General features: G+C 38.5%; 1 protein-coding gene across 1 annotated transcript; it reads left to right on the forward strand.

Moving 5' to 3' along the window:
- The first annotated feature begins 3,719 nt into the window (after positions 1–3,719).
- Positions 3,720–11,705, forward strand: LOC122645012 (zinc finger BED domain-containing protein RICESLEEPER 4-like). Its single transcript, XM_043838367.1, has 5 exons — positions 3,720–3,755; positions 9,651–9,805; positions 10,775–10,958; positions 11,061–11,417; positions 11,535–11,705. The coding sequence occupies exons 1-5, from the start codon at positions 3,720–3,722 to the stop codon at positions 11,703–11,705; spliced, it is 903 nt and encodes a 300-aa protein (XP_043694302.1).
- The last annotated feature ends 13,153 nt before the right edge of the window (positions 11,706–24,858 follow it).

The following is a 24,858-nucleotide window of genomic DNA, read 5'->3' on the forward strand; positions in this document are numbered from 1 at the left end:
GAGAGAGGGAGGCCAACCTGTGTCCATCAATGCAGATCCAAAAAAAAAAAAAAAAAAGAAGAAGAAGGAAGAACAGCACGTACCAAGCACAGCCCAAGACATGGTCAGGGGCGCCGATCGAGTACAGGCGTGGACGCAGACCATGGACAGACACAGGCTCAGATTGAGGACGCCAATTGAAGCAGGGGCACGAACCCAAGTCAAGTGCGGATCGTCGTAGGGGCGCCGATCGAAGTCACATGGGTGCGAACCCCAAGTCTAGCGTGGATCACCTCAGGGGCACCGATCGAAGTCACAGGGGCACGGACCCAAAGTCGGGTGCGGCTCGCTAGTAGGGCGCCAATCGAAGTCGCAGGCACGGACCGCCTAGGTGCGAATTGGCTAGACACGGACTGCCTGGGCGCAGACTATAGATGAACACTGATCAAACGTCGATCGAACTAGACATAAGTCGGGCACGTCGATTTTGAACAACAGGTGAGCATAGACCAAGGCAAACTAGGCACACGAATGCAAGTACAAGGCAAAGACATAGCACAATGAGCAAGACACAGGTCGAGCACCAAGCCACGCACGCCAAAGCAAGCCAAGTTCCAAGGCAAGGGTAGTAGCCAAGAGGTGCCAAGCAAGCAAATGAAGGACACTACTCCTCCTTGTGACCCAAGAACAAACACATGGGGGGCACAATGAATAGTGACCAAACTCAAAGTCCAAGTAAAAGTAGAAGAAGTAAAAAGCAAAATGTGGAAAAGCAAGACAGAGAAGAAGAGAAAAATGAAGAGGAAAAAGTGAAAAGAGAAGAAAGGACTAAGAGTATATATATCTACAACAAGGAGAAGAGAAAAAGACAAAGAAGATGGGAGAGGAGAGGTTTGAACCCACAACCTCTCTCTCACCAAGCAATTCACAAGCACATCCTCAGAGAAGAGATTATTCATAGGGAACCCCCTAATCGGTACGAGAATGCAGAGGATACTCTCTTGAGCACTCCGTTCCAAGAGAGTGGGGGGCAAATGATGAACCCAAATTCACACCAGCCAATCAGAGGTCGCCACGTGTCATGGCCCAAAGAAGGGGGCCAAGACAGAGCCAGCGAAGAACCAACCGCAGGCGCCGATCACAAGCACCCACGGGCGCGAACCCCCTTGGGTGCGCCACCCTTGGGCGCCAATCCCATCGGGCGTGGTCTCCTTCGAACACGGCGATCACCACCATCAACAAGACACAGACCGACATCACCAAGGACTCTAGGCCACTGCCTATCAAGTCACGTAGTTTGAATGGGCTCATATACTAAGAACCTCCTCTACCACGAAGGTAGGACTATCCACCACGGATACTAAGTCTATCATGACACTACGTCTCTCAGGAAGACAAATACCAAGTCTATCGTGACACCACGTTTCACGGGAAGATAACCAGTCAAGGAGGAGCCCTGCTACTCAGGGACTCTATCACCTACAACGGACACTCTATAACAACTGGGACTCTCCACACTGCCATACTCTACTATAAAAGGCAAGGTACTCAGCCCCATCAAGGGACATCTTAACTCATCTTGAATACTACTATTCATCTATTTGCTCAGAGAGATCTAACTTAGGCATCGGAGAGTCCTAGGCCAGAACCACACCGGTTCTCTTTTGTCACCCAGGGTCTTTTGCAGGTTACGGCACTCGAAGGACCACTGAGTGATTTCTTGACACAACAATGACTAAAGAGTTCACCTTGGTAATAGGAAAATTTTCTCCAAATAGGGTAGAGTTTTCCTTCATATACGGTGAAAAGAGAATCTCTTAATCCATAGGTTTGGGTGGTTAGATGGGACTTTTGGAAAAGTGTCAAAGGCATTTTGGACTTCATACAATAGAGGTTGAGAGATTAATCAACGGTGTCAAATGAGACGGTTCTGGGTATTTAGGGCGGTTCCTTATCGGTTCCAATCTCAAAGGGGTCAATCCCAGAACCATCATGTATAACGATCTCAAAACTAGTATTTAGTCCCCTTTAGTAATGAGATGTTCCAATTTTGGCTCGTTAACGGGTCTAGACACTCAGTCTCAAACACTCAAATATAAGTATTTCTTTATAATTACAACATAACCCGGTTCTGTTCCTTAACAAATTATGGCCCTCAAAATCTCAAACACTCAAATATAAGTGTTTCTTTGACACACAATCCTATTCTTTGTAATAACAACATAATTTTTTTATTAATTATGACTATTAAGTATTAGCTAACCTTAAATAAGTAAAGGGAAAAAGATCTCTGTCCGGGAGTGTGGCCTACGCCAGCACTCCCATGAGTCTATCTCTCTCCTCCCTATGTGAAAAGACACCTCAACCACCTTGTTTTAAGGAGGAGAGAGATAGACTCATGGGAGTGCTGGCGTAGACCACACTCCCGTACAGAAAACTGCTTCCCATAAGTAAATAAGCATCTTAAACAAGTTCTTGTGGTTCCGGTTCCGGCTCAAGATGGTTCCTTATTGATCTTTTGGTTCTAGACATATTGGGCACCTGTCCTAGAACCATCCTGTCCCATTTAAGAATCAGTCCCAAAATTAGTTCCCAAAATCATCTCATTTAATAATGGGGCGGGTCGGTGTACTTGGACGGTTCCCGACTTCAATCCCAAATTGACACCATTTTAGTACCAGGTTTTTTTGAAAGACGAGTCAAGTAAAAAAGCTAGTTTTCCAAGAGACTTGGACCAAAAAAATAAAACTATGATTTTATGAAAGGGGGAGAAAGATGTGAACCAAGAGACTTGGACCCACATGGGCTTTAACACTCCACACTCTACAAAATGCACTAAGTCTTTTTTGTTTTATATATGGGCACTAGGCCCATTTGTTACTTAAGCCTTTGTTGGTAGTAGAATGATTTATTTTTTTTATTTTTTTTTTTTAATTATTTTTTTTGGTGGGGGGGGGGGGGGGTGGGGGGCGGGTATGAAAATAATAGAATGAGAATGCTTTATCTAGAATGTGTTGTAAGGTCTTATCAAGCTATCAACCGCTAGCTGAGAATCCAACAACACCAATACGTTGAAGACGAAGATAGGGAGGGAGTCATATTTTTAGCGAAAGAATGTGTTGGATGAAGAAGAAGAACATTGATGACAAAAGCCTTGTGAACATGGTTCGTAATCTCGGATCAAATCGGTCGGTATCAGTCGGATCAGATCGGTATCGATTGTGACCGATCCCGAGATATGACTGATCCTGTTAAGGTATTGTGAATCGGTATCATAACAGGATAACCATTTCGGATTGGGTGATCCGATCCAATACGTATGACTTAAAACCCTTTTTTCCTTCGTTCTTTGAGTCTTTAAATCGCGATTCACAGATTTGGCAGCCTAAAATCCGGGAGAAAAAATGGAAATCTTACCATTTTGACTAGGGAATTGATTAAAGAAATATTTAATTCCATTTAAACATTTACCTTCTTAAGGTAATTAGGGTTTAAAACCCAGATTTTCTAATTTTTCTTCTTCCTAAGTTTTTCACACTATGATTTAGATTATTGGGAGCCTTAAATCTGCACGATAGAAGGGAGGGATCTTATCATGTTTTTTCACTAAGAATTAAAACGTGGAGTTTTTTTAGCTAATGGCGGTAGTAGATGAGGTTAAGGAGAGAAATCCGTGAACTAAAAGGGAGCGATCTTATCATGTTTTTCACTAGGAATTAAACGTGGAGCTTTTTTAGCTAATGGCGGTAGTGGATGAGGTTGAGGAGGCAGACAAGGTAAGCTCAACATAAAAATAGGGATTAGATAAGTTCAAATTAGGGATTAAACATGATTAGCATGTTTTCACTTTTCTTTTTTTTTTTTCTTAATATTTTTCTGGCCGATTTTAGGACCTTTCCAACAAAACCGAGTTTTTTGCAAATTTTGAATGACCCTGACCAATTTTAATCAATCCGAATCGGTATCAGATCGATTTTGGCCTTGACCGATCTAGGGATTAAGAACCTTGCTTGTGAAGGCTTTCTTCACTGTTAAAGTTGGAAGGTTGCTTTGTTGGTAAGTCTATGAAAATCATACCATCCATTCCTAGGATCAAATCCCACCATTAACACAGTTTCTAATATCTAGTGCCTCACTCACTGAGCTAACGTTTTTTTCTGTTATAAAATCTCTAATATCTAACAACTAATCTAAAAATTGGGAAAAGGGAAAAATAAATGAAACTAAATTTTAAATCCTTGTGAGTTCTCACTATAGCTTGTAAGGTACAAGTGAGGAGAGAGGGTTAAAAGTTCTCTTGTAGGAGTGACCACCTAGATGAGGGTCTAGGATCCGAAATGATTTTGTATGTAGCATATATAGTTGAGCATCATGTATGTAAAATTGCAAATCTAGTCGACTAGTCATGATTTAGGTATCTAGGCCAAAAAGCAATAAAGCATGCATGGAATTAATATAGACATGATGTACATTATTTTAATGAAGCTAGAAAGGATGAATTGTCACGCCCCCAGAAAGCCTAGACCTAGTGGGGCCCATGACACCGGATCTAGTTGGAGTCGGTGCAAGTTAATTTAACATTCACCATAAAACATGTAATATGTATGGATCATAAACATTCTTAGAGCCTAAAGCTTTGCTACCATCATAGGTAATCTATCAAAAGATCCATAACGTACATAATATCCATTAGAGTTCAGCGGAAACATTCATGGGTTAGGGGCATCAAAATTGAAAAAATTAAACCATTCAACCATTCATAAATCCCCAATACTCACCTATCAGGTAGTAACATTGTTGACATATATCCTCAATATTTATAGACATCCTTTAAAATATAACATAAGACATTGTTCAAAACAAAAGTCTAAACATCTATAACATTGACCTTAACTAAACTTCAATTCAAATAATAGAAAGGTCTTCTTCAGTCTAAGTGATCCTGTTCGATCACAATTCCCTTCCCTTTATCCTTAACTCCTTACTCTGTAAAAATATTTAACAATAATGGGATGAGCTTTACAGCCCAGTGAGCAAGATAAACAATTATGCAGAACTATACATATACATAATCCATAACCATTCTTAGGACAACATACATCATGCATCATTTTCATCTTTTTTTAAATCATTCATATGTTACCCAATTCCATTCTCAACCTTAGTCTCAACTTCTTTTGGGTGTGGTATCCTTTCATACTGAATCATGTCTTAGCTAAAATCTTAATGCCTCTCATAGCATTTGAGTCAAGTCATGTCTTGGCCTTAGCCTCAACTTCTCACATAACATTTGTGTTGAGTCATGTCTTGGCCTTAGCCTCAATGCCTCTTATGATACCATTTATACCATCCCGAGTCGTCAATTGACTTACGGCTTCAAATGACTTTCTTTCCTTTACGCTTAGACATTTATTGTGTACTAAAAGTACCATTTTATAAACCATTCTTAACATCTTGAACATGTACATGATACATAGGAAGCCTATCATAATTGCATGTACAATAAGAATACATAACATTTATTCCATTCCTTTGTCCATTTATAATCCCATGTAATCATGCATTCATTCATCCATTCACATTATAGACATGGAAAAAATAAACATTATATCATCATCAATCATATCTTTGCATTTAGATTCTCACTCATGGTCCATCAATCATACATTCTTGTCATTGTAACCAATCACTATACACATAATACATAATTATAATATCTTTTCATATTGAGCCTTCATACTCACATTCTAACAAGCATCCTTTATATCTATCATGTGTGCATAGTTCATAATTAGCATAAACATTAGTTAACATTCATTCCAATCACCATTCATACATGCATAGCCTATTAGCTACATGTCCTAACATAATTAAGTATCGTTACTCACCTTTCAAACGTTTTTCAATCTTCTAACTTTTAGTTAACTTCGAATGGCCCTACGGGTCACCCAAATACCGAGTTATTACGTGATTTTTAGTGCCCAAAGACTGACCAATGGGGACAACTAAATCATATAAAAACATCTTAATAATATCCATTTTTTACCCCTAACGGTCGACCGGTGGTTCCAAAAGCGCATTCGGTCAATGCCCGATAGACCACTAGACAGACCAGCAGGCTTTGGTTGACTTGTAGATCATACCGATCGATCGGTTCCTGAAAAACCTGCTCGCAAAGGTCGAGAAACCATGGGAAATTATCCAAAGCTTGTGGATTTTATCCCCAAACCTCCATGCACAAATTTTAATAAATAAACCCATGAAAACATGCATCCTAAGCAACCTAGAATGCTCAAATTAACTCATGTATGATCAATTAAAGAAACCAATTCAAATTATACCGTCTTCCTCAATGAAAACCTCAAAACCTAGGGTTCTTTACTTGAATCCTCAATCAAAACATGAAATCTCCTTAATCCATTACAGTTCTAGCTTCAACACAACCTAAATAAGATATTCAAACCATTAATAGAATGAATCCTCGCGTGGTTGCAAAATCAAATCACTTCCATAACCTTTATCTTAAGAAATACCTTAAAAACCTCCCAAAAATGGGATTAACTCTTCTTGGATTGCAATACCTATCAAATACAACAAATAACCCTCTTAATTAAGTTATTCTAACAACAATCTAAGAAACCAAATCATACTTTAGCTACCATGGTAAAACCAAAGAAAATTAAGGTTCTATTAACTCAAAATCCCTTGAATGAGTTCACCTCCTCAATCGTTTGCTCTAATCCTTCATTAATCACATACATCTTCAATCATAAGTCTTCATTCCATCATCTTCAAGCCATTTTCTTACTCTTCTCACTCTCTAACCCTAATTTAGTAAAGTGGAGAAGAAACCTTGTTATGAGAATAAGCTTCTCCATAAAGAAATACTTATAATCAGTGACGAACTTGTAAATACTTGGGTTTCTTAAGAGAATACCCATAAAACCAATCCAATAATCCTTACCGTAAATCCCTCAACCAATAGTGAATCACTATGGGATATATACTTAGGGTCTTTCCTACTATGCCCTTAGTTCTCTAGCCTAATAATGAATTAGACCAAAATCACTTAAAATAAACCAAGACAGAGCCATGATGAATCAACATCAAACCATAATCATAAGTGAACCCAAAATTAGGGCTGTAAATGGAGCCAAAAATCCGAATCCGATCCAAGTTCAAATCCGTTTAGGAGGTTCCGAATTCGGAATTTTGGTTTCCGAAAATATCTGAATCCGTCCAAAAGCTAATCAGATTCAGAGTCGGATAGTTTTATTTCGGATCGGATAATAATCGGATAATTTGTTAGGCGATTGTAAAATATGATTATTTAATATTTTTTATAAAAACATATGAATATTACTATATTACCCCTATTATTAGTACTTTTATAGGGTTATTTTGGTAATATGAATCCTAACTCTTAACCTAAAACGGCCTAAACCCTAATCAACTAATTCTTATTCCCTTATTCCCCCTTTCACTCTCAACTCTCAAGTCTCAACGCCTCAAGCCCTCAGCGGCGCTGACACTTTGCACTCAAGCCTCAAGCTTCAAGGTTGCTCAAGGCCTCAACTCTCACTCTCGATTCTTGACTATCAGCGGCACTGGCAACGACACGCGCATAACCCTCTCGACTCTTGACTCTCACCGGCAACAACAGGTTCTATCTTTTGAGCGTGTTAAATTAGTTCTTCGCCTCATTTGCTGGTACAGTTGGGTCTGATTAGTTCTCTGAGCTTGTGAACCTTTAAGCCGAGTAAGAACGAGACACATTTCAATCACTGAATTCAGGTATTTACATTCTTAAAAACTTTCTTCCACTAAAAAATTGCATGGAAATTTTTGAATTTTCTTACATGAGGGCCCAGAAGGAGACGAAGAGCACCCATCATCTCTCTCTCTCTCATCATTTATGTCTTTACATAAAGAACATCACATCAGAGGCTGTCAGAACTCCTCATTTCCTCCTCCTCCTTTGTCATGGCAAAAGCAGAAGAAGAAGAGAGTGAAACTGTTTCCCACATGATGCTAACCATCCACCTACCTTTTCTTAATAGTTAGGAAACCACTACCCACTCTTTTATCCTAAACTCACTCATAGCCAGTTCACTCCTACTATTATCTCCAAAATCCTACATGGCCAATCCCACCAAACACTGTATCTTCATTTATCTCAAATACTTCTTTCTATTATTCCCCACTTAATTGCCCTGAATCTTCAAAACTCAACCTCCCACAATTACGCAAACCCCATATGCATGAATATCACCAACCCAACCCGACCCGGCTTCACCAATTTAGATTTGAGAGGGACAACTGTGAAAAAGCTCCTGAATCCTGATAATGTCCAATGTAGTTAATGGAGGTTTTTTTATTTATTAGGTTTGTAATACTATTTGTTTATGGTCTTTATTTCTGTGCTCACTAATAAATCTTTACTATTGCACGGGTAATTCTTCTGATGCAGAAATGTTTCTTGCCTTTTGCTCATTGTATTGGATTTGTGTTGTTCGAGGTCTATTTCATTTTTTACTGACCACCATGGAATCACCCTATCTTGTGATCTCCATGCAATTGAATAGATTATATAGCGGATTGTGTACTGCAAAAAAACCGTTTGAAAATTTTAGCCATTCTGTATGGCTAAGCTCTGATCAGTATGGAATCTATGTTGTTATCTTTTGCTTACTGATGCTATTAATTGCTATTTTAATCCTAATCTCAACACATGTATCATTCTTTCTTGATTACTTGTTATGATGCTCATTTCAATTACAGGCGAATCCTACTTTTTTTTATTGAAAGTTGAAACTCTGTGGGGTTGTTCTTCTCCCCTAAGTACTTTACTAGTACAAAGAATTAGAATTGCTTAGGTGAACAATCTTGATTCAAGCTGACATACCTACTATTTGTCCTTAATTTTTTTGATTCTCCTGTTAAAGTTGCATGCATTCTGTTTCATTCTGTTTTAACTTTTTCCTTTTCCTAGGAATTTTGACATACATATCATGTTTTATATAGGCTTATGATATCTATTGGTGCCATTCAATTTTGGTTGTCTTCTCTTTTTCCTATTGTAGAAAGTTGTGATATTGAGATGCTAATCAACTGCTTTTAGTCTCGATTTTTAAAGCTATGAAGATAATTTCTTGTATCTTGAAAAGTTTGTTAGTTCTCTTTCTCCCCCCCCCCCTCTCTCTTTTCTTTTAGTTTGGTGTTTTGGTCTCGTATTTCTTCAACGTGATGGTTGCCTTTTTCCTTTGTTATAAGTATAAATCCATGTGAGAGACATGAATTTCCTCTATAGATCCTAAGTGTATCCTGATTAATTTTTCTCTCTTCCCTCATTTGTTTTTAGATTGAACAATCTTGATTCAAGACTGATTTTTTGGAAGACTTGAGCTAGGAGCAAGGATTGGAAGGGCCCAAGAAAGTGGGAGTGGGTTTCTCTAAGAGGTAAGTTACCTTCCTTATCAAATTTCTAATCAAATTTCTAAAATTAATTTTGTGGGTTAATGTTGGTTTTGAACATATATTTGGTTGAATATTTCTATTTTAGGGTTTTAGTTTTGTAATTATGTTCTAATATGTATATTTGTAGTAGATACTTGACAATGCTACTATTTTTTTTAAATGTTTGTTGACACTTGATAATTGTCTAACTGTAGAGATTAGAAATGAATGATCTTCGTTGTAGTATTGCATCAGTTACTACACTTGGTAGTGGTGTCGCTCCATCTAATACTAATGATAAGAGGAGTGAGGATGTCCTTTTAAATGAGGAGACGAGTCCAAATAAAGAGAATGAGAAATGGGGGGGAAAGTAATCGTGTGGATGTAGCACAAACACAAAGCTCACAACCCAAACGTAGAAAAACTACATCAGTAGCTTGGAATGACTTTGATAGGGTTGTTCATGATAGAAACAAGGTGAAGGCTACATGTAAGCATTATGGAAGAGTCTTTAATGGTTTGAGTATTTTGGGGACATCTCACTCAAGTAGCCATAAAAAAACTTGTAGTAAAAAGACCCATAAAGATGTTGGTCAACAACTTTTTTCACTAACAAATAGTACTACAAGTGAGTCTTTTAAGTTGGGAAATTATAAGTATGATCCTGAGCTCATCCGAAAGCATTTTACTAAGATGATTGCTAAGCATGCTTATCTATTCAGCATGGTTGAGCGTGAATATTTTCAGATATTTGTAAAAAGTTTAAATCCCATGTTCAAGTTTTATTCAAGGAATACAGTGAAAAAAGATGTTATGGGGTCTTTGAAGAAAAGAAGGGAAAATTATATAAGGAGTTTGACAAGTTGTCTTCTATTGTTAGTTTCACTATAGATTTATGGACAGCAGAACACCAAAATCTTGGTTATTGTGTTTTGACGTGTCACTATATTGATGACAAATGAAACTTACATAAGAAGATCCTTTCTTATAAGAAGCTTCCAACAACCCCTTATACTAGAGAGGCTATTAGTGAGCACATAAAGGCTCAACTGTTAAGTTGAAATCTTGACAAGAAGGTTTGCTCCATTGCAGTGGATAATGCATCCACAAATGATATTATGATAAAATATCTGAAGGAGTGGATTAGTCGAAAAGGAGCATTGATAAGGAATGGAGAGTTGTTTCATGTGCGATGTTGTGCACATATTATAAATCTTATTGTTCAAGATGGATTGGTAGATATTAGAGATGCACTGATAAAGATTCGACACATGGTTAAAAGAATAAATGCATCACCATCAAGATTTGAGAAATGGAATAATACTTTGTCTCAATGCAGATTATCTGATAAAAAAGTCTCTTTGGATCTTCAAACTCGATGGAATTCCACTTATGAAATGCTTCATAATGCTTTAGAGATGAAAATAGCATTTGAACGTCTGGCAAAATTGGATAACAATTTCAATACTTTGCCAACAGAAGAGAAATGTGAGAAGTGCCAAAAAATTGAACAGTGTTTAGAAGTATTTTATGATGCCACCGTGCACATGTTGGGCTGCAAGTATCTTATTGCAAACCTCTACTTTAAAGATGTGTGTGATATTCTTTCAAATATACGTGGATAGGAAAAGAGCAAAGATGATTGTATTAGTTCTATGGCCATCACCATGAGATTAAAATATGAGAAGTATTGGAAGGGTTTTAATTTGTTTATGGCGCTCGGGGCTATTCTTGATCCTCGCTACAAGATGACACTCATTAGATTTTGCATGCGTAAGATTTGGGGCAATTATGATGCTGGACATTATATTTCACAGATCAAATTTGATGTGACAGACCTCTATGCTAAGTATGTAAATAAGTATGGTAGTTCTTGTATCCAATATGTTGGAGATATCTTTGAAAATGTTGATAATTGTAAAGAATTTTGTGACGGAATTTCTAAGAGAAAAAAAATATATAATGATGATTTCAAGAAATATGTAGCTGGAGAGTGCAGTAGTTTAATGCAACCCCCAAAGTCTGAATTGGATCAATACCTAGAAGAAAGTTTATTTCTCGATGTGGACAATGATTCTTACTTTGATATTTTACATTAGTGGACAACTAATGGCCCCAAGTTTCCAATCCTTTCTAGAATGGCTCGTGATATCTTGGTAGTTCCAGCTTCATCAGTTGTTTCAGAATCTGTCTTTAGTGTTGGAGGTAGATATATTACTGAATCCCGCTCATCGTTACTTTCGGAAGTTGATGAAGTTTTTATTGCTTAAGAGACTGGTTGCCATCATTTAAAGCTGGTAAGTATTTACAAAGTTAATAATTTTATCTATTCTGATATTTATAATGTACATAGTAAAAACTTATTGTTTTCTTACTAATTTGGGTAATTTCTATTATGTTTAATGAATCAGATTTCACTGTGGATGTATGAGCATGACTACCAGTAGGGGTGTCAATTCTAGGCCCGGCCCGCCAAGCCCGACCGAGTTTGCCCGGTTAAAGCCTGGCTCGCCCTAGCCCGATTACTAAACGTGTCGTCCCGGTGTGGGGTCCTAGCCCGTCGGGCGTCCGACCAGACCGATCTATTCTAGGACCGACCTATAACCCCCTGGTTACAGCCCAACCCAACCCGACCCTTTAACTTATAAACTTCCCCTCCCCTTCCCTCCAAGCTTCCTTTTTTATTGTTTGTTTCTTTGGTGGTCTTTGACATTTATTAGTTAGATGTGCTTCTATTTTAGTTGGGATAACCTTTATTTGATTTTGAGTTGAGGTGTACCGTGACTGTCCAATGATGTGATGGTTTGAACTTAAAATTCTAGTTGCATGTCAATTAGTAAGCACACACCGTTTAGAGACCGTTTAGAGTTAAATGGGTCATTAGCCCGTTTTAGACCCGATTTAGGCCCGTTTAGCCCGAATAAGGCTGTCCCAATTAAAGACCGAACATCGACCGACCGAAATGAAACCGTACCATGCCTGCCCAAAGCAAGCCCGAATGCCTAAACGGTCAAACACAGTGCAGCCTGTAAAATTGGTGAGGCCCGGCTAGGCCGACCGAGACCGACCGAGCCCAACCAGTTGACACCCCTAACTACCAGGTGTTAGTTGTTGGAGTTATTTCTACTACTGGTAAGTGGTAACCTTTGATCTTATTTATAGAAAATAACTTATTATGGTGATGGGTTGCTACTAAGAATCAATGGGATCAATTCTCGAAGTAACTTATAGATATTGCTCCTACCATTTAATAAAAGTTTATTAATAGATTGTGAATCAAATAGATAAGATCATTTGCTAAGGCTTGTCATATTTCTATTGCAGGCAGATGGTTTCCAATTTTCACATTGGTAGGAGTTGTTATCAATGGAGCTTCGTTGTTTGAAGCACAGACTAATGACGCTTGCAGAGTATTTAAATGTGAAATCCTATTTTCAAGGGTACTAGTGTAATCGTTTATCTCTGGTAGTTTAGTTCAGAATTGCAAAATAGTATGGTGTTTGTCTCTGAGCAAGGATTTGCTAATTTTTTACTTTGAACTCAAACTCAAGGATTTGTTGAATCTGATGGGTTGCTACTAAGAATCAATTGGATTATCATTGTCAGTGGCATTTTTAATGCTCTCTGTTCTATTAAGTATATGGCCTTTGTAAAACACATGAAGAGCTTCATTTTGGGGTTTGATTTGAAAATCATAGGTTCAATCTATGGCGGTCATTTTGAGCTTTATTACCTACATTTGGTGAAGAGTATTACTATTTACCATGGAATTGAATAGTTTTCAAATGACAATGGTGTAAAAAGCTTCATTTTGGGGTTTGATTTGAAGATCACAGGTTCAATCTATCCATTAATCCACCATCTAATTAATGATAATCCAATTTAAAGAACAAAATGACACCTTTCTAAGAATATGCAGCAGTTTATTTTCAATAAAACAGGTAATCGGAGTCGGAAATCCGTAATTGTAATGCCAGATTTGTTCACTAATCGGAGAGTTTATCGGATCGGAATATCCGGATATCCGATAAACTCCTATATTCGGATATGATAATACTTTGTAAATTTCCGTCGGATATCGGATCGGATTCAAACATGGTATTCGTTAAACGGATTTGGATTCAGATAGCAGTAAATCTGAACCGAAACCAAACCGTTTATAGCCCTACCCAAAATATTTCACATACACTTAGGTCACATAAATACATATCTCCATAAAAAACCATAGACTTTAAAAATAGAACCATAGTGTATAAAATCACATCATAGTCTATAAAATAGAATCATGGGCTATAAACCAACAAAAAAGTCCATATAGGACCATCAATCAAACATATGCCCAAAAATCATCATAAATCATGTAAAATTATAAATACATGAATATCTTACCAATCAAGCAACATCACACAATAGGATCGGTCCCCTTCCATCTAGTCCAATCATTCTATAAATTCAGTCATAAACAATTATTAAATCGACTGTTCTAGGATCGGGGTATTACATCCTCCCCTACTTATAAAAATTTCGTCCTCGAAATTGACGTACCTTGATCATCAAACAACTAGGGATACTTTGCTCGTATGTTGAACTTAAGCTCCCATGACGCTTCTTGGCTTGTATGGTTCCTCCATAGGACTTTCACCAATGGGACAGCTCTTAGGCAACATTTGGTATGTATTCTTGGAATGCATTCTAGGTCAATTTTGCATTCCCATATGAAAAAAATCGACCTAAAATGCATTCCAATAATGTATACCAAACACAACTTTAATTTGTCAGTCTATAGTTGGGCTAGACCATGTTCAAATAGCTAGATTAGTTCTGTTGTCCATTGACAAACATGGTTTCAAAAATCGGAATTGGATCAGTTGAATTGGTTAATTCGGATGAAATCAGCCAGACCGATCCAACCGATTTCCATCAATTCGATCTATTCCATTTTTGTCTGATTCCAGCCTATCCAAATGATCAAGGTCTTGACATGAAATGATTCGATTCCAGATTCTACTTTTCAAAAACCTTGATTGACAAGCTTATAACATTCAATTCTTGGAATCCGATATATCACATAAAGGCATAAATGTGTCATTCAATGTCATTTCTAATAAACTTATAGTGTGAGTTAAAACTTCACCATTTTTTTGAGTTTCAGACAAAATCAAAGAGGTGGTTGAAACCCCGAGAATTCTCATTATTGTTCTTTCTTTTTTGGAAATGCCTTGAAGAAGCAACAATATAGGAATTCGAAGGTCTCATTCCCACCTTCTTCTTCCTTCTCCTCCACTTACTCCTCTCTCTTCCTTTCTTTCTCGAAGCTAATGAACAATTCCTATCGTGTTATACCCCTCACCGAGTACCACCGTGTGTCCTTCTCATATACGGTGGCATGCGTTTCCTTTAACCATCCACCGACCTCCTGTTCAAGTGGTACATACTAGCTTCACCCAGGAGCTCTGTGGAGTCTCTAGATGGTTGAAGTTCATCCATGAAGAGTATGGGGACCGGCTCAACATTTTAGATATTGGATTAGACATCCATTGGTCCCTAGATAAAGGATTTGGAGTAATTAGTCCAGTTGCAGTCCTTGTTCTTTGCAGAGAGTCTTACTGTTTAATATATAGAGTGAAAGGATACACTATAGAAGAAGATTTGGGTATGGAGGATTCTCTCTTCAGGTTTTTAAGAAACCATAATTTCACCTTCGTCGAAACGGGAATAAGGGGGAGATATAGGGAAACTTTTCATGGATTTATGTATAACGATTCATACTACACTGGATATTGGGCTTCTGGCAACCAGGAAGGCATTGAGGAGTTATCTTACGAAGGACCAATTTAAAATTAGGCAGGATTATCTCAGGCATTGCAGTATGGAAGAGCTTGCTATGGAGGTTCTACAAATGTTTGTCGATGGAATACCACAAAACATCGTGCGGAGCAATTGGGATGGTGAAGTTCTAACAGCTGAGCAGATACACTATGTAGCTGTTGAAGCTTATCTAGTTGCCGCCATTGCAATTAAACTCTTTGAAGTTGATTCTCTTGAAATGTAGTTGTTGATTGCCTTATATTCTCCCTGCTAGTTTTGATTCTCACTGAAATGTAGTTTTGATTATGCAAAGAAAGACTAAAATAGACTTTGAATCTGAAAAAAAAAAGAGGTGGTTGAAACTGTGTTATCTTATATAAGATAAGGGGAAAAGAACTTTGTCAGAAGTGAGGAGTAAAATTCTATTTTGGCAAAGCTGCGCAAATAGGAAGAGTTTATGTGGTGGCCTCCCTAGGCTGCTCCCATCGTTTATTGTATGGGAACTATGGAAAGAAAGAAATTATTAATAGAAGGCATGGAGAGAAGGCCCGGTCGGCAAGACACATTGTGGAAGTTGTTCAGAATTGGATCCATGAGGTTCCTATGTTTATCAAATTTGTAAGGGCACCTTCTATGTAGGAACCTCTCGTCCTTCAATTCTTTGGTCTATCACATCATCCTCCAATTTAGAAACCTCCTACACCTGTGTATTGGTGCCCTCCCATCAACTTGGTAAAGCTTAATGTAGATGGCGCATGTAGGGGGAATCCGGGTGTAGGTGGAGGGGGAGGCATCATTTGGGACAAAGACGGTGGTGTCGTTGCGGCTTTTGCAAAGTATTACGAGGAATGCACGAACACTTTGGCGGAGATTAGAGCATTGCAAGATGGTCTAATTTTATGCCATGATCTGGGGTTAATGAGTGCCTATGTGAATTCAAATTCGGTAACAACTATTCTGTGCATTTCCAATAGTAGGTGCAGATCCTGGAGGGGTTTGTATTGGTTTCAGGAAACTTTGAAACTGGTTGAGTTGAGTTGGCCCATGCTTTCCTTCACTTATAGAGCAGGTAGTAGGGCGGTTGACTGGCTTGCAAATTATGCGTGCAACACTCTTATGAACACTAAATTTGTGGTCGAATCCACTATTCCTTTAGAACTACAACGGATCACGCATGAGGATGCAATGGGTATTCCAGTGTTAAGAAAATGATTGAAATTCATGTACGGGTTGGGGTTAGAGGGTCTCCAGAGTGGAGTGATGTTTTATTGTATAGCTCGGGCTTGGGGTTAAACGGGTGTGTCCCCCCCCCCCATTGTAATTTTTATTCCTTAGAATTAATTATTAAAATTTTAGGGGCTGGCCCGGGTCCCAGAGAATAGTCGGGCTAAAAAAAATTAAAAAAGAAAAGAAGTCCCCTTTGTTTTGAGGAGGAGAGAGATAGACACTACCCAACACTCCCGGATAGAAACTACTTCCCACAAGAAAACTGATGTAGACACTAACACTTCGATCAGAATTAGCAGAATGCATGCAATCATCATTAACAAATTAACTCATGTTGCTTTGTAATTTGTCGAAACTTATCCCTCTTACTAAAACTATGGTAAGATGTTTCATGGTCTATTTAAAATATGGGCAAGAGATCGATGCCTGATTACGTGACCTTTGTATCAATGAGGGGAGGGGAACGAAAGCACGCCTAAGAGCATTAATATAGATAAAAATTTTCATTTAATAGGGGTTGGGCAGTAATTTGGCATGCTCCTGTGTTTGAGCACAGGGGTCACATGACCAGGCAACATTCTTTCTCCCATTTTAAAAAAAGCACTTAATTTTGTAAAGACTAATTGTGCCATATAATCACTGATTTAAAACAATGATCAAGGCTATAGAATTCCAAATGGATACAATAACTTGCATTGACACCCCGTATGATCTTTGTACAGTTGATATTTACAAATGTGTGATACTATATATTTTAAGGTTTAACTTGTACAGGCAAAATGTTTCGTGCACAGTCGTGCATGGTACATAACCCTGTCAATAATCGTTAGATAGGGATGGGGGATCGTGTACTATACACGATCATGCCCATCCAATAGTGTTAACTTTGGAATTCAAAGTTAATTGAATTGATCTGATTTGCATATTACAATTGGGTAATATATGTACAGTATATCTTTCCTAAACAATCTCCTACTAATATAGAAGGTACAACTAAGGGTGGTGTACAGGATAAGAATGAGAATGTGGAGATACAATTGTAAGATTAAGAATGAAGACGTGGAGATACAATCGTAAGACTCCCCCTCAAGTTGGAGCATGAAGATTGAGAATGCCCAACTTGGATAGCAAGAAGGTAAACTGCTCATGTCATAGTACCTTGGTAAATATATCAGCCAGTTGATAACCGGAGGCAATCTTAGTGGGAACGATGAGACCTTGCTGTTGTCGTTCACGAACGAGATGGCAATCAATTTCGATGTGCTTGGTGCGTTCATGAAAGAAGGGATTGACAGTGATGTGGAGAGCTGCCTGATGATCACAATACCATGGAATGGAAGGGCGATGTGGCAGCCCAATGTCCCACAATAGATATGTGAGCCATATTAATTCGCAGGTGGCAACAGCCATTGCTCGATACTCAGCTTTGACAGAGGATCGAGAAATTATGTGTTGATTCTTAGTCTTCTAAGAAATAAGGCTGGAACCCAACAATACACAGTAGCTAGTGGTCGAACAATGAGTCATGGAACAGCTGACCCAATCTGAATCACAATAGATGCGAAGATCAAGTGTACTATCAGAGCGGTAATGGAGCCCTTATCCTGGAGTCTTTTTGAGATATCGTAACAAACGGTGAGCAGCATCAAGGTGAGGCTGCCGGGGTTGATGTATGAATTGACTCAAAATATTAGCAGTATGAACGATATCAGGATGAGTAACTGTTACATATATCAGTCGGCCAACCAAACGATAATAAGAAGACGGATCCGCAAGGAGATCACCTGTATCATTGGACAACTTCAAATTTTGCTCCATGAGTATGTCAACGGGTCGGACACCAGTGTAGCCACAATCGTCCAAAATGTCAAGGACATATTTGTGTTGACAAAGATATAAACCAGTGCTTGAACGAGCCACCTCTATACCCAAAAGATATTTAAGTTGTCCAAGATCTTTACTGTGAAATTGCTGGTGAAGCATATGTTGAACATCTTGAATTAAAGAAGCATCTAACCCAATAATAACCAAATCATTAACATATAAGAGAATAAATACGGTGGTGGTGCACTTGCGGAGAATAAAAAGAGAATGGTTGGCAGTGGAGTGTTGAAAACCATATTGACAAAAGGCTGTAGAAAATTTCGAATACCATTATCGGGATGCCTGTTTGAGACCATATAGAGATTTCTGAACGCGACAGACAAGTTGCTCCCCCTTCCGCCGATAACCAGGAGGAGCGAGTATATAAACTTCCTCATTGAGATCGCCATGTAAGAAGGTGTTATTCACATCCATTTGATGTAGAGGCCAGTCCTGAGTGGCCGCAATAGCGAGGAGGACTTGCATAGTGGCAAGCTTAGCTACGGGAGCATAAGTATCATGAAAATTGGCACCCTAAACCTGGGTGTAACCTTTGGCAACAAGGTGGGGCCTTGTAACGCTCAATATTGCCATCAGAGCATCGTTTGATCTTCTATACCCATTTGCATCCAATGGGTTTCTTCCCTGGAGGAAGGGGTATAACGGACCATGTTTGATTTTGCGTCAAAGCGTGAATTTCAGCATGCATTGCATCCCTCCACTCCTTATGTTTCATAGCTTCTATAAATGTAGATGGCTTATGCTCAAGGGTAACAAATGTTAGAAAGGAATTTATGAAAAGTGGTAAAACGATCATAACTGAGAAAATTTTGTAATGGGTAAGAAGGAGATGATCCTGCCTACAAGGAAGAAGAATGCAGCGGGCTGCTCATACATTGGTAATCTTGTAGGTAGCGGGGTTGCTGACGGTTCCTTTGTGGGCGTGTAGGGACTGGCATGGGTGATGGGGAAGGTATGGGAGGTGGGGAAGGTATGGGGGAAGTAGTAGGGGCAGCGTCAGAGGGTGGGGTAGGGAAAAGGGTGGGGTCATGGATAAGGAAATAGGGTCAAGAAAGGGGGCATCCGTGTGGGAGGGTGGTAAAGGAAGGATAGGTGAGCCAAGGGGCGCAGGGGTGGGCAAAATTGCATAAGGAAAAATATGCTCATGGAATACAATGTCCCTGGTTACATAAATCTTTTTGGATTGGAGGTCAAGTACGCGGTATCTTTTTTGGCCATGAGGATAACCAATAAATACCCCGAGTGAGGCACGTTGATCAAACTTGTGAAGGGCATGATGATTGCGCCTAAAACAAAGACACCCAAATACTCGTAAATGGGAGAGAGATGGGGCTTGGTAATGGAGGACCTCATAAGGGGAACGACCCTTTCACAAAGAAGTAGGGAGCCAATTTATTAAATAAGCGGCAGGTAAAACACATTCTCCCCAAAATTCAATTGGAATACTGGATTGAAAACGAAGGGCTCAGGTAACATTGAGAAGGTGACGGTGCTTGCGTTCCGCAACTCCATTCTGTTGGGGGGTTACAACATAGCTTAATTGTTGTAAGATCCCCACTCGCGGAGATAAGTAGAAGTAGAATGGTTAAAAAATTCAGTGCCATTATCATACCAAATACATTTAATGGTGAGCTTAAATTGAGTATAAATCATGGCAAAAAATTTGAGGAATTAAATAATTAACCTCAGATTTAGAAGACATAAGAAATAACCAAGTGCTACGTGAGTAATCATCCACAATAGTCAAAAAATAACGTGCACCGAATAAAAAACTAGTCCGGTATGGTCCCCAAATATCAAAATGTACCAAGTCAAAACAAGAAGTGGAGAATAAACTAGAGGGAAATGAGAGACGAGTTTGTTTTGCTAAAGGACTGTAGAAAACCTAGGACCTGTAACCAGTAACTTGAGAGAGAAGAGAAGATGGAAGAAGAATTGATTGTAATGCTTGAGTTATTTAATTGATAAGTAAGCCCCGGGAAAATTACAAAGGGACTGAAATAGGCGATGTGGAACTAAAACCCACATAGACAACTTAAATTGGATTATATATTCCAACACTCCCCCTTAAGCTGGATTATACAAATAAGTAAAGAAAGAATATCTAACTTGAACTAAAGAAAAAAAAAACTCCTAATAATGCTAGCACTGCCCCTCAAGTTGGCGCATACAAGGTACTAATCCCCAACTTGAACAAAATGGAAAAAAAACTAAGTTGTAGCAGAATCCAGCTTGACATATGAATGCAGCTCCCAAATAAACCTTCAAGATCTTAAAATTATTGCTCTTCAAAACCTGGATAGACATGATCAGCAAATCGGGACTGGAATGTCTTCCAAAAAAGGCAACTTTTAACGATCTTCAATAGCTATCCAGTGATGAATCTCAGATTGTCATAGTGACATAAAATCTTGAAGTTAAATAACTAGAGTAGCAAGCAACGAAAACAAACTGAATTAGGCAGCGGAAAAAAAAACTATATCAACCCAACTGAAAGTCCTCAAATAGGCAACAACCAAATATCTTCAATACTCTTCAATACTTCAATCTCCCCCTTACAGCAAACTCAATCCAATAATGAAGGATACCCAACGGCTACAATGGTGGAGAACACGAATCTTCTATGTTTTGCACTAATGTTCCTGCAAGTTTTGTGTTCTACAATGTCTGCAGGTGTATTGTACATAATCCCCCCTTCACGTGTAGTAGTACACGTGGACAAATAACGGAGATGATGTAAGAGATAGTGCAAAAGTATAAATTTCCAGAATTTTTCAAAGGTGCTATGGGTATGAAAAAAAGAAGGAATGGCAAGTTAGAGTATACCATAAACTTTCAAAGGGGTTATGGGTAAATGCCAAATGTATGGGATATGAAGGGAATTAGAATTATTGAAATGGAATGGAGTTGGAAAAAGGATGGCATGACTCTAATTTGGTTGAAATCCATTTTTACATACAAACCAAGCCAAAGGGCAAATTGGTAATAAATCAGAATTTTCAAAGGTCAATTGGGTAGTCAGATAAGGGAATGTATTAAAAAATAATGACAGTCCCATAAATAACCAGAATTTTGCAAGGGGTTTTTGATAAACAAAAAGCAATAGGATGTAATAAGTAAAATAATGGATATGGAGAATGGCAATTTGGTAAATAACCAGAATTTTCAAGGAGTTATTGGAAAATAATGAAGCAAGGGGACATGAAGAGAATTAACATTTATTGGTTGGGGAATGGCAGAATTGCAATTAAATTGAAATCCAATTAGAAACCCAACTACGCAAAAGGGTAAAGCTAGAATGGGTTATAAAATAAGGACAAGGGAGACTTAGTGGTAATGCGAGGGGTAAATATGGAAAAAATTAAATAGAGTAATGATGACAAAAGGCTACTAATAGAGTAGTCTTCACGTGAAACTAAGGGGTATTAATGGAAAACTAACTTAAAAAGGGATATTCACCATGATTTAAGGAAAACAACCCACTAAAGACAGGAAAGGCAGAAAGGTTTACATCCTTAGGAAACCAGCACGTAAAGGACTTCCACCAGAAGGCCTACAACTAACGAAAGCAGCGGGATATGGTGGATTGAGATGCAATGTAATCCAAAACCACAACAAGATGAACTCGATTTTGTATTGTATCGTTGAGACGAAGAACAATCCGGAAGAAGATGAACATGATCTGTTGGGCAAACCTGGAAAGAGTGGAAGCCTTCTTCCTCATGATACCAGGGGGCGGTGATTACAAAACCACAGGAAACCAGAATGGATCGTGACTGCCTTCCTTTTGATAGTCCATCGTCTTGAAGTTAATTTAGGCACCAAAAGATTGACACCATCAAAATATCTGGCTTACCAGCAAAATCACGATCAACAAATCAGGTTATGAAACCCATGGACTACAGAGCCAAAATCTAATCAGAATGCCTTTTTCTGGTTTTCAATACTCTTCTACTTCGATTGGTTTTGCTTGCAATCGAGAACCAAGAATATTCAGCAACAATCGCAAGGTGGAAATACAAGCAAATCGCAACCTTAACATGGGGCGGTAACCTGAGATGCTTGCACTGATAAGAGTAACCGATAGCAGATTGATAAATCTAAAGTTTGATTTATCTCAGCACATCTGCAAATAAATTATGAACCCCTTTGCAACATAATCAACTTCAGAGACCCAAATCAACAAACGAAAAGCAGGAACAGTAAACGATAAAATAAAGCAGTAGGGGAATAAATCCTAGAAATTCAGAAATCGTCATAAGTAATAGATGCAAATACAAAAAGCGTTCGAAACCCTAGTTCCTCTTCTTCTTCTATTAACTAGGGTTTCTCCATAAATCAGAGAACCTTGAAACGACTCTCAAATCGGCAATCTTGGAGAGAATTAGTCACTGGTAACCTGGCTTTGATACCATGTAGAAAACCTAGGACCTGTAACCAGTAACTTGAGAGAGAAGAGAAGATGGAAGAAGAATTGATTGTAATGCTTGGTTTATTTAATTGATAGGTAAGCCCCTCTATTTATAATAGAGGAAAAAGTTATAAAGGGACTGAAATAGGCGATATAAAACTAAAGCCCACATAGCCAACTTAAACTTAATAACATAAAAATAAAATTATCCCAAAAGGACCAGAATACCCCCACGGTATTATGGATTACATATTCCAACAAGGACAAATAGTGCATGTGCACTTATTAGAAATAGAAATAGTAGGATCAATACGATGCAAAGAGGACATTGGCGAGGAACCCGGGTGACCTAACCTCCAATGCCAAAGATCAAAATGGTTGCTAGGGACAGTCGCTGAAGCAAAGGGAATCATGGAATCAAGGAGGTAAAGACCACCATGCTTGCTACCCGTTGCAATGGTCTTCCTCGAAAGTGGGTCTTGAAATAGACAAGAATTATTAGTAAAGGAAATAAGGAATTTAGTGGAAGCAGTGAGCTGACTACTAGAAAGAAAAATTGAACTTAAAAGAATGAACAAGCAATACACGATCAAGGGTAAATCTAGACAGAAAAGTAATGGAGCCAAAATGTGTGACAGATGCAAAAGACCCATTTGGTGAGGAGATGGGTAATGAAGAAATGCAGGGTTCAAGAGAATTAAAAAGAGATGCATCAAAGGAAATGCGTACGGTGGCGCCTGAATCGATAACCCAAGAAGAGGTTTGATGAGGTAAGTTACTTGCCATGTGAACCATTGGAGCATTAGTAGGAGGGATTAAAGCGAGTAGGTGTTGAAGCTGTTCGGGTGTGAGTGAAGGAACAAACGCTGGAGCAGAAGAAGATTCTGTAGCAGCGACAACAAATCATGGTGTGGAACCACGAGTAGGGGTAACATCAACACGTTTGGTCTCTATCCGTTTGATCCACCATTCAGGATATCCATGTTTCTTAAAACATCTACTTTCAGAATGTCCAATGGTAAGAAGGCTTGGAAGAAGACTGTGCCGATCATGGAACATGGGAAGCAGTCTCGATCACGCGGCTAACGGCCATTGCAGCCTAATCAGGAATGATAGACCACTGAACGTGAATAGAATGTTGGCTCTAATACCAAATTATATTGATTTGATTTGTATATTACAATTGGGTAATATATGTACAGTATATCTTTCCTAAACAATCTCCTACTAAGAATGAGGACGTGGAGATATAATCGTAAGAAATAGTTAAATGCACGATCGTATGTAAAAACTCTCCCCATATATATATATATATATCATAGGATCCATACACTACCGGTGTGAGTTAGAATCTTTCATGCCAAACCAATGGGACCATGGGCAAGGACACTACAATACCACATGTTCATATATAGAGGGATCCCCGATCCGCATGTCAAAGAAGAGAAGAAGAGAGAGAGTTTGAGAGGCCACATGACACCTGCAATTTTTTCTATTGTTGTATATCTCTTAATACCATAATTAGTTCACGTGATTCTTACAACCACTGGGTCCCAAAACGAAATTAGGTTAGTGGTTATCTGTTTTCTTATGACCGAAACACACTGAAGAAAGGTACATTGGTCATTGCACATATGACAAATCAAAAGAATTAAAGAATATGTTATATCGTTGAATTTATTACCCAAAAAAAAACAAAAAAGATATTGTGAATTGGCCCCAGTAAGATTCAATATAACGAGAACATCCACGTCATCATCCTTATCTAAAAAGCCATCAGATTGGAATCTCTTCCATTTCGCTAATGTGGAAGTTGGGTAACTAGATTCTAATCTAACGGATGAGATTTTAGGAGGAGTAGCGATAAATACTTTTCAACCACGTCATTGCCCAGGTCACTATTTTTATACAGTAAAGCAACAATGTACGATATACGATATACGATATACGGTATACGACTACGAATCAGTACGTTGAGAGCAGTAAAAAACAACGAAGGCAGACAGAAGGGTTTCTCTCCCTCTCTGGGAAGTGAAATACTCTCAACAACGACGACGATGGAAGCTGCGCCATAAGAAGAAAACCCTCATCGG

This window comes from Telopea speciosissima, chromosome 11, assembly GCF_018873765.1.
Source record: "Telopea speciosissima isolate NSW1024214 ecotype Mountain lineage chromosome 11, Tspe_v1, whole genome shotgun sequence".
NCBI classification, from domain to species: domain Eukaryota; kingdom Viridiplantae; phylum Streptophyta; class Magnoliopsida; order Proteales; family Proteaceae; genus Telopea; species Telopea speciosissima.

Bases quoted from the DNA above. Each gene is read 5' to 3' on its own strand.
- LOC122645012 (XM_043838367.1), top strand. From the start codon at position 3,720: ATGGCGGTAGTGGATGAGGTTGAGGAGGCAGACAAG. The intron at 3,756-9,650 runs GTAAGCTCAACA...GTCTAACTGTAG, and splicing joins AGGTTGAGGAGGCAGACAAG to AGATTAGAAATGAATGATCT. The intron at 9,806-10,774 runs GTAATCGTGTGG...GTCTCAATGCAG, and splicing joins AATGAGAAATGGGGGGGAAA to ATTATCTGATAAAAAAGTCT.